The sequence below is a fragment of the Oncorhynchus mykiss genome, chromosome 12 (assembly GCF_057628025.1).
Source record: "Oncorhynchus mykiss isolate SJ-2025 chromosome 12, ASM5762802v1, whole genome shotgun sequence".
Classification (NCBI taxonomy): Eukaryota; Metazoa; Chordata; class Actinopteri; order Salmoniformes; family Salmonidae; genus Oncorhynchus; species Oncorhynchus mykiss.
The window spans coordinates 77997955-78008628 of NC_143033.1; the positions used below are offsets into that span (position 1 = coordinate 77997955).

At 43.2% G+C, this 10674-nt stretch overlaps 1 protein-coding gene across 1 annotated transcript; it reads right to left on the reverse strand.

Annotated features, from left to right (window-relative positions):
- LOC110538408 (primary amine oxidase, liver isozyme) lies at window positions 1–3471 on the reverse strand. Its single transcript, XM_021625215.3, has 4 exons — window positions 1750–3471; window positions 1260–1545; window positions 1018–1150; window positions 1–893 (listed from the first exon to the last, which is right to left on the reverse strand). Exons 1-4 carry the CDS (start codon window positions 3305–3307, stop codon window positions 579–581), a joined length of 2292 nt encoding a protein of 763 aa, XP_021480890.2. The 5' UTR covers window positions 3308–3471; the 3' UTR covers window positions 1–578.
- Window positions 3472–10674: the final 7203 nt, after the last annotated feature.

The following is a 10674-nucleotide window of genomic DNA, read 5'->3' on the forward strand; positions in this document are numbered from 1 at the left end:
TTTTAAACAAATATTTTTATTTGGAGAGACAACTAGACAGATTATTTCTTATGTGTAAAGTAAAAACATAAACAATCAACGGAGAGTTACAGCTTCCTCCTCATACAGAGAGTGGTCAGACGAAAGTGAATTAAAAAGCCTCAGTGCAGTGATAAAGTATGCAAATGAGCAGATATAAACCTATACTGTATTGAGTTGAATATATACAGTGAGTGTACCATTTAGAGGGTGAATGGGCAAGACAAAAGATTTAAGTGCCTTTGAACAGGGTATGATAGTAGGTGCCAGGCACACAGGTTTGAGTGTGTCAAGAATGGCAACGCTGCTGGGTTTTTCCACTCTTAAACAGTTTCCCGTGTGTATCAAGAATGGTCCACCACCCAAAAGACATCCAGCCAACTTGACACAACTGGAAGCATTGGAGTCAATTTAGGCCAGCATCCCTGTGAAACTATTTTGACAACTTGTAGAGTCCATGCCAAATTAGAAATCCAATATTGTTTCTTAATTATTTCAAATGTTGTCTTGGGCAAGATTCACGTTTTTATAAGTATTTTAGTGTTTAGCGCAGAGCACACTCAGGATTGGGACTGGGGACTTTTTTTCCTTCTCTCTTCAAACTTTATGGTCCCTTCAAACCCATTGTAGGTGAAGGGTTCAATGATTGGGGTGCATGAGTCTTCAGTCAAGCAGGCCATCTTGTTATTTTCACAGTTTCCCTCTGACCCTGGGCTGATGTACACCCCGTCTGGAGAGTGAATAGACGGGTCCTCATCAAAGTAGTTATGTGGTCTCAGGATCACTCCGCCTCCATTTCCAACGGTAACTGTGTTGGGGATGTCCTCAGCATGAGGAATGTGGAGGAAGCCGGTGGTTACCCAGGCAACCAGGTCCTAGACAAAAAAAGCACTAATTTGGTGACTACCAAACCTTCATTTATCAATGACCTGAAAATGTGCAAATCTCAAGAGTGGCAAAATATATGTAAGGACAATGGCCATTAGATCAAAAACACACCTGGTTCTCAATGCTCTCGTCATCCTCAATGTACTTGCTGAAGTCCACTGCTGGTGTCCACATGTTGTTCTGACTGTACAGGCTACTGCTGGTCTGCTCAGAGTCTTTGTGCTTAGTGATGGCCACTTTATACCTGTAATAAAATAACAAAAGTTGGTCAAACTGCTTTGCCTTTGGTCTACCTGTAACCTGTGTTTTAGGAAGTAGGACCTTCCTTAGGAGGAGAGGGGAGGGAGACTCACCTAGCCCAAGACATGGACTTCTCCTCTGGCTCTGTCTCTGGAAGGCTGTCACCGGTGAAGCTGACCACCTGGAGGCGGTAGGAGCGTTGGTGGCCCCAGCGGTTGGTGCGGTTGCTGGCGATGTGAAGGTAGCGTGGCGTCTTGGTGTCGTAGCGGAGAGCAGCCTCCTTCTCAGTCTTTAGCTGGGCCTCCACCAGCTGAGGAACCATGGCATAGCGCTCCGGCATCCAGGGTAAAGAAACATTCATAAACTTCATGTCCTTGGTCTGGAATACATTCTCAACCCCTGTGGTACAAAATCCCAATTCAAAATTCTAATTATTGGATCATGTTATAATCCTATCATTGAAATTAAAGATAACTCACAGACACGTCCAGCACCAATGTAACCAACTGGGGTTAAAAAGGTCTTCAGTGGCCACAAGACATTTATAACTGTGCTTGACCTTTCATCGGTTCATACTAGGTCAAATGTATTGTTCACACTTACCCAACACGTCCAGGTCAACTTTGAAGTTGATGAAATGAGTGTGGATGTTCCCAATAGTATTTTCTGCCACCTGGTGTCCGTATTTGAGATTGCCGTCAACATTGAAAGATGACGATATGTATCCAGTGGCATGCACTTTGGCCTCAACAGAGCCGCTCTGGTAAAAAATGAAGTCCCACAAGTAGTCATAGTTACCTATGGCCGTAATGGTCCTAAAAACTAAGGCACTGTTTACCATGCCTCCATAACTATTGCTGAAAAAGTCCGAGAAGTGTCTTCTGAGAGGACGGCCTGTATTGTGCTCAAAAATGCAAATTGAATTCCTGAATCTATGAGGTGCACTGACATCAATGTATCGGAAAGTGTCGATGTAGGTTGCCGCGTACGGACAATCCACGCCTCGAACGAGCTCGTGCGCAAAGCGACCTATTCCGATACTAGAGTCCAAAAACTTAGTCAGAATCATGCCGGGTGTGATGGAGCCATAAACTGACATTGCCTCTTGAACACTAAGCTCATAAACTATCCTCTCCCCCTTGAAACGAATGTCAAAAACTCTCATACCGGTGAGGGAACTCAGACCAAACGCAAAACTCCATTCGAGATACATGACATGATTATTCTTGACACTGAAGCGTTTACCCTGCGCGTAAAACTGCTGAGGGCTTAAACCGGTGGGTTTACTTCTAGGTTTGAGTGATGCATAGTTCTGTACAGGTTTATACACAATTTTAGTCACTGTCCCGGCATCATATTGTTTTATAAGATCCTCCACACTGTCAAAGTACTGTCCGTTATAAAGTAATCTCTTCACACTCCAAAGAGACGCGTTGGTGCTTTCGTGGTTGATTAAAACTTCCAAACCTACAGGGTGGATGTACATCCCACTCAAATCACGAAAGAAAGATATCCATGTCTGTCTCTCTCCCGATTTGACACCCCGAGGCATGCCTTCGAAACCATTCAGGGTTTTCTCTTTACTGACATCAAAACTTTCTTTCACAATTTTGCCAAGTTTTGTAAATACCTCTTCATTAATAAACTTGAAAATAAGTGCATATTCACCAATGGTGACCGTACGCGCATTGATGGGCAACTCTTCTTTATACCTCTTAACCGTGACATCGCGGTGGTAAATCGGGTTGGGGAGAGGTCCCACCACATATTCTTTAATGTGCCCAAGGGTGCCATAGAAAACCACCGCAGTCGCCTCTCTCACCGGCTTGGGTTTATTGTTATCTAGGTAGCCAAGTGCATCCGCTTTCATTGGCAGCAAAAGATCAATTAAGAAGAGAAAATTCCCTGAAGGCTTTGTAAGCGCATTGACAGAAATATTCAAGTCTTTCTGATTACTCATATAGTCGCGGACTCGGAGATATTCCTCGGCGGACAGGTCAGCAAACATCGCGCTGCGTTCATTGTGTTTTCCCTTGAAAACATGATGCGGCTTCGAGGAGCATTTGGGCAGCCTACCTGAGTAAAGACATACGATGACAATATTCGCTATTACTGAGATCAGGCCAAAGAGTATCAATATCCATTTAACTAATGAAGTCATTCTCCAAACCACAATCTAAACATCCTGGGGTGTTCTGGATAGAGGAGGCGATTGCGAGGAGCATAACATAAGATTAGGCGCGCAAGTGAATTTGGGATGAGCCACACCCGTCCGTCCCTCCCCCGTGCAGCACCCTCAAGAAATTCAAAGCTCTCGTATACTTTGAATAAAGTTATGCAATTGCCGGGATTTAATCCAATCGTTTTTGGATAAAGGCCAACATTCCTCCTGTGTAAAGTATATTTTACGCACATATTGTATGCTCCATGTGGAAAGGGTATTGCGTTCCTGTCAAATAAATACTTGTTCAATGGACTTGGTTATGTTGATATAATTTTTACAGATATTTTATTTGTACATGTAGGCTTAGATAGAAAATTAAATGTGTAACTATTTTTACACAAAATGTGGTGTGCAAGAGCATCGTCGTCTTGAAGTTGAAATACACTATAATGGTTATTTTAGTTGGGAAGCCTCTATAAACAAGGCATTACGCGCAGACAAAACAATTGATGGTTTTGTTGTTTTTCACTAGCCTGGGTCTCACTGCACCGTCGAAAAACACCTTTAATCTGGTTTGTCTGTTGTGGCCCGCCGTGTTTCCTGGACCCTGGTGGGAATAGTTTTCCGTTTCGGAACGCAGCCAACATTCTCTTCCCAACATTTGATGTAAGTGGAAAGCCACAAGTCTTGGCAGCCTTTCTGAAATTACTCAGTTTGAAGTAGGTTTATAGTGTATAGCGCTCCTCACTTTTTCTTTCTGAGGCAAGCCGTAAAAGGAGCTCTCTTATTCTAACCAACAAACACAGCTATAACTCTTAGTTGCTACATCCAATTTTGGATATAGGCATTAAAATAATTATATAGCCTCTACCCATTGATTCATGAGTAATAGGCTACGTTTTAAATGCTTCATGAGCTAGTTCAACTGTAGACCTACCCCATCAGAAGCCAAAATATAAGCTTGTTTGACACCAATGTTTGTAAACAATGTAGGCCTAAATGTAAACGAACAATGCATACCCTCAAAACACGGCTAGTAGAGACAGTTTTGTATTAGCAACTGATAATTATGAGCTTATATGGTATTATAGTTAAGGGACATCACCCTGGGCGGGGTGAACCATAGTAGGGGATTAATAGGGCAAACACCATCTCCAGAACTGAGTGTGTTACTTGCAAATTACTGTAAATGTTTACTCCGGGTTGCAATCCTTATTAAACAAACTAACCTCCGATCAAATAAGTTTCCTGTGGTCTCTTGTATGAACATAGGGCAGAAATCCCTTACAACTGTTTGCATCTGAGTGATTGAAGCAGGGAGAACAGGGTTCCTGATGATCATCTTGGCCTTCCTGCGACACCTGGTGTGGTAGGTGTCCTGTAGGGCAGGCAGTGTGCACCCAATAGTGAATTCAACTGCACGGATCACCCTCTGAAGCGCCTTGCGGTCCGTGGCGGTGGAGTTGCCGTAACAGGCTGTGATGCAGCTCGACAGTATGCTCTCGATGATGTACCTGTAGAACACTGTGAGGGCCCTTCTGGACAGGCCGAATTTCTTCAGCATCCTGAGGTTGAAAGGTCACTATCGTGCCTTCCTCATCTGTCCGTGTGGTTAGACCATTTCAGCTTCTCTGAGATGTGTACACCAAGGAATTTTAAGTTATTGACTGTCTCCACGGCCCTGTTGATTAGAATGGGGGCATGTCCAGCCTTGTTCCTCCTGAAATCCACAATCAGCTCCTTTGTTTTGCTAACGTTGAGGGAGAGGTTGTTTACCTGGCACCACGCCGTCAAAGTGCCTTCCTCCTAGCTGTAAACTCTCTTGTCGTTGTTGGTAATCAGGCCTACTACTGTCGTGTTGTCAGCAAACTTGATGATGGAGTTGGAACTGTGTGAGGCCAAGCAGTCGTGTGTATACAGGGAATATAGAAGGGGACTGAGGACGCACCCTTGTGGGGCCCCTGTGTTGAGAATCAGTGTCGACGAGGTAATGTTGCCTACCTTCACCACCTGGGGGTGTCCCGTCAGGAGACCAAGGACCTAGTTGCAAAGGGAGGAGTTCAGACCCAGGGCCGTGAGCTTTGTAATATTTGGTATTGAAGGCTGAGCTGTAGTCGATTAACAGCATCCTCACATATGCATTCCTTTTGTCCAGGTGGCTACGGGTAGTGTGCAGTGCAATAGCGATTGCGTCGTCCGTGGAACTGTCAGGTCAGTAGGCGAATTGGAGAGAGTCGAGTGTGTCAGGGAGGGAGGAGGTGATATGGTCTTTGACTAGCCTCTTTAAGTACTTCATGATAACGGAAGTGAGTGCTACTGGTTGGTAGTCATTCAGTTCAGTTACTTTCCATTTCTTGGGCACAGGGATGATAGTGGATATCTTTGAAGCAGGTGGGTATAGCGGCCTGACCTAGGGAGAGAAAATGTCAGAGAAGACAACAGCCAGCTAGTCTGCACATGCTCTGAGGGCAGGGCTAGCAATGCCGTCTGAGCCGGCAGCCTTGTGAGGGTTAAACCATTTGAATGAGTTACATATGTCCTCAGTGGATACTGGGTGTGTAGCCCACGTTGTCATCAGGGCTCTCCTTGGCAGTTTAGGGTCATTGCGCTCGAATCATGAGAAAAAGGTGTTTAGCTGATCTGGTAGTGGGGCGTTGGTGACCGCGATATGGATGGCTTTCTTTTTTATGCTTCAACTAAGGAATCTAGGTTTAATTTCAGGATTAACTGGTATATTTGGATACATTTTATTCCCCATATTCTATTGATCCAATACAACAACACAATTCATAATTATAAACATTTAAAAAAATGTTTGGCTTAGGGCACACAAAACGCTAGGCTGCATGTGTGGGTATCGATGTGGGTATCGATGTGGGTATGGAGAACTGCGAGCCTCTGCGGCCCCTCGTGACGATTTCAGAATTGTTTTCTGGCTCCCACCCCCATCAAAAGTTGCCCATCCCTGACCTATATATTTTCTAGCCTTTGACCTTCCTGCCATTCGACTTAGATTTACTGAGATATGTTTCTATAATTCACTAATTTATTCCTGGCCAGTGCACGAGCTGCGTGGCCCACTCATTTTCCTTCTCCTATGAGTCCTCTCTCCCTTGTGACAACTTTCAGATGTTGTATTCCAGGGAAACACAAACATTTACATTTCAGGAGGAACTCCGATAAGTTGTAGCAAATTCAATGTCTGTTTATACAAGAAAACCAAGAATTGTAGATCACTTTGAGTATATCGGTGTCACGTTCGTTGTAACGAGGAGACCAAGGCGCAACCCCATCAAACATGTTACTCCAGCAGCATGTGCTTGCTTGTAGTTTGCAGTCGATGTCGACATAAAAATCAAATTCAATAGTTATTCACAAGCTAATGTTTAATGAACGAGTGGCTGGTCCAGTAAGTAATGTTAGCTACGTGCCTATTGACACCCATTCTCAACTGGATCCACCGTCGACAGGTGCGGTCCTACATGCCAGACCAGCTGCCATTGCCCAAGACAAGACAAGGTTCACCATCTGAAGAACATTAAGGACCATGCCTAGAACACTCCACCAACACAACATCCATATTCATTTAGAGTGATGTTGTAGTATAATATGGAATGCCTAGCATGGTCACAACTGCATTGTGGTATAAATATTGCTAGTTCTTGTACATAAACTCAGCAAAAAAAAGAAACGTTCCCATTTCAGGACCATCTTTCAAAGTTATTTGTATTAATTAACTTCAAAGATTTTCATTGTAAAGGGTTTAAACACTGTTTCCCATGCTTGTTCAATGAACCATAAACAACATGCACCTGTAGAACGGTCGTTAAGACACTAACAGCTTACAGACGGTAGGCAATTAAGGTCACAGTTATGAAAACTTAGGACACTAAAGAGGCCTTTCTACTGACTCTGAAAAACACCAAAAGAAAGATGCCCAGGGTCCCTGCTCATCTGCGTGAACATGCCTTAGGCATTCTGCAAGGAGGCATTAGGACTGCAGATGTGGACAGGGCAATAAATGTCAATGTCCGTACTGTGAGACGCCTAAGACGGCGCTACAGGGAGACAGCTGATCATCCTCGCAGTGGCAGACCATGTGTAACAACACCTGCACAGGAGCGGTACATCCGAACATCACACCTGCGGGACAGGTACAGGATGGCAACAACAACTGCCCGAGTTACACCAGGAACGCTCAATCCCTGCATCAGTGCTCAGATTGTCCGCAATAGGCTGAGAGAGGCTGGACTGATAGTAGGCCTGTTGTAAGGCAGGTCCTCACCAGCCATCACCGGCAACAACGTCGCCTATGAGCACAAACCCACCGTCGCTGGACCAGATAGGACCGGCAAAAAGTGCTCTTCACTGACGAGTCACAGTTTTGTCTCACCAGAGGTGATGGTCGGATTCGCGTTTATCGTTGAAGGAATGAGCATTACACCGAGGCCTGTACTCTGGAGCGGGATAGATTTGGAGGTGGAGGGTCCATCATGGTCTGGGCCGGTGTGTCACAGCATCATCGGACTGAGCTTGTTGTCATTGCAGGCAATCTCAACGCTGTGCGTTACAGGGAAGACATCATCCTCCCTCATGTGGTACCGTTCCTGCAGGCTCATCCTGACATGACCCTCCAGAATGACAATGCCACCAGCCATACTGCTCGTTCTGTGCGTGATTTCCTGCAAGACAGGAATGTCAGTGTTCTGCCATGGCCAGCGAAGAGCCCGGATCTCAATCCCATTGAGCACATCTGGGACTTATTGGATTGGAGGGTGAGGGCCATTCCCCCCAGAAATGTCTGGGAACTTGCAGGTGCCTTGGTGGAAGAGTGGTGTAACATCTCACAGTAAGAACTGGCAAAACTTGGAGCAGTCAATGAGGAGGAGATGCAGTGCAGTACATAATGCAGCTGGTGGCCACACCAGACACTGTTACTTTTGGTCAGTGACACATTGTTCCATTTCTGCTGGTCACATGTCTGTGGAACTTGTTCAGTTTGTCTCAGTTGTTGATTCTTGCTACGTTCATACAAATATTAACACGTTAAGTTTGCTTAAAATAAACAGTTGACAGTGAGAGGACTTCTTTTTTTTTGCTGAGTTTATGTATATTCAGTGGGGCAAAAAAGTATTTAGTCAGCCACCAATTGTGCAAGTTCTCCCACTTAAAAAGATGAGGCCTGTAATTTTCACTATAGGTACACTTCAACTATGACAGACAAAATTAGAAGAAAAAAAATCCAGAAAATCACATTGTAGGATTTTTTATTAATTTATTTGCAAACTATGGTGGCCAGCTCTTGGAAGAGTATTGGTGGTTCCAAACCTCTTCCATTTAAGAATGATGAAGGCCACTATGTTCTTGGGGACCTTCAATGCTGCAGAAATGTTTTGGTACCCTTCCCCAGATCTGTGCCTTGATACAATCCCGTCTATGAGCTGTACGGACAATTCCTTCGACCTCATGACTTGGTTTTTGCACTGTCAGCTATGGGACCTTATATAGACAGTTGTGTGGCTTTCCAAATCATGTCCAATCAATTGAATTTACCACAGGTGGACTCCAATCAAGTTGTAGAAACATCTCAAGGATGATCAATGGAAACAGAATGCACCGGAGCTCAATTTCGAGTCTCATAGCAAAGGGTCTGAATATTTATGTGAATAAGGTATTTTTATAAATTTACAACAACAAAAAATGTCACTGTCATTATGGGGTGTTGTGTGTAGACGGCTGAGAATTTGTTTTTAAATCAATTTTAGAATAAAGCTGTAACATAACAAAATTTGGAAAAAGTCAAGGTGTCTGAATACTTTCCGAATGCACTGTATGGAGTAGAAGAAAAATGTACTACCAACGCCTATAATAAATATTACACTTCTACCAAGGGAATACTTGCATATGGTGGGTGCATTGAGGTGTTGGGAGTTACTTTGATAAAAGGGATAGATTGTTGTTATGGACTTTTCACATCTCCTCAAGTCATCACTTATTTGTATCCAACATACTATACTGTTCATCTTGTGAGGGATAAATTGCTTGAATGGCCCCAACACATGCAGGCAAGGGGATTCGGTGTCCTGTGCCTAGCTTCTCCCCACATAGAACAAACATCCAAAATAATCTGTAGACCATCAAGTGGTATTGTCTGTATGAGAATGACCTAAACACTAGACTTTCATAGGCAATTGTTGTGTACTCTCTGTATTCCTAATGTAGCAGCACAATGCAGAATAAGATCTCATAGACAAAAGTTAGCTAGCTAGTTACAACCCACAGGTAGTTATTAAAAGACTAATATGAGTGATAATGCCGAAGTCATTCCTTTACCTTTTGTCATCATCAAAACCTTTATCCAGTTTTGCTTCTAATAAGATGCACCGAGGCGAACTAGCTAACGTTAGCTAGCTATAACATTAGGCTACAGTACATTTTGGGTATAGCAAACAGCTAGCTAGCTCAATTTGGCTAGTAGTTGGACTCACAAAATTATACTACACTGAACAACTCTACCACTTGTGAAGAGAGCTTATATTGCAAGCTAACTACGTCTCTATGTTAGTATGTAAAGAAAAAAAAACAGATTCATCGTCTAGAGCTTCTTGGAAAGTGTTACCATCAATCTACCAATGATGTCATTGGTTGAACTCTCCTGGCTCGAAAATTAAAAAAATAGCGTTATGTTGCATAATTGTGTCTGAAACACCTCTCATAATTATGTAGTGAGACTGGGAAAACAAACCAAATAGTGTCGTGGTGAAGTTTCCCTTTAAAACTTCTTAGGGCTAGGCCCCTTTTTTCTCAATTTCCACCTGAATGACGTGCCCAACGTAAACTGCCTGTTGCTCAGGCCCTGAAGCCAGGATATGCATATAATTGGTACCATTGGGAAGAAAACACTTTGAAGTTTGTATAAATGTTAAAATAATGTAGGAGAATATAACAATAGATATGGTAGAAGAAAATCCAAAGAAAACCAACCAGATGTTTTTGAGACCATCCTCTTAGAATGGCACGTATAAGGTCATATTGAAAATTAGCTTCCTGGATGCAATTCTAATGGCTTCCACAGGGTGTCAGCAGTCTATAGTCAATATTTCAGGCTTGTAACTTCAAAAATGAATAACATATCAGTTTTAGTACAGGGACACAGTCTTGGAAATTCATGTTTGCGGGTATCTGAGAAGTAAATAGAAACGTATTTTGACTTATTGAAATAAGGTTTAGGGGTAGATTTTCGGATTCCTTTCTCTGCATGACTGCTGTGTTTTATATTTTAGTTTATTTTCCAGTTTTTGGGGAATGGCACAGTAGATCCAGCTGTCATAATGCAAATTATGTAACCATTTGTAGGCCAATTT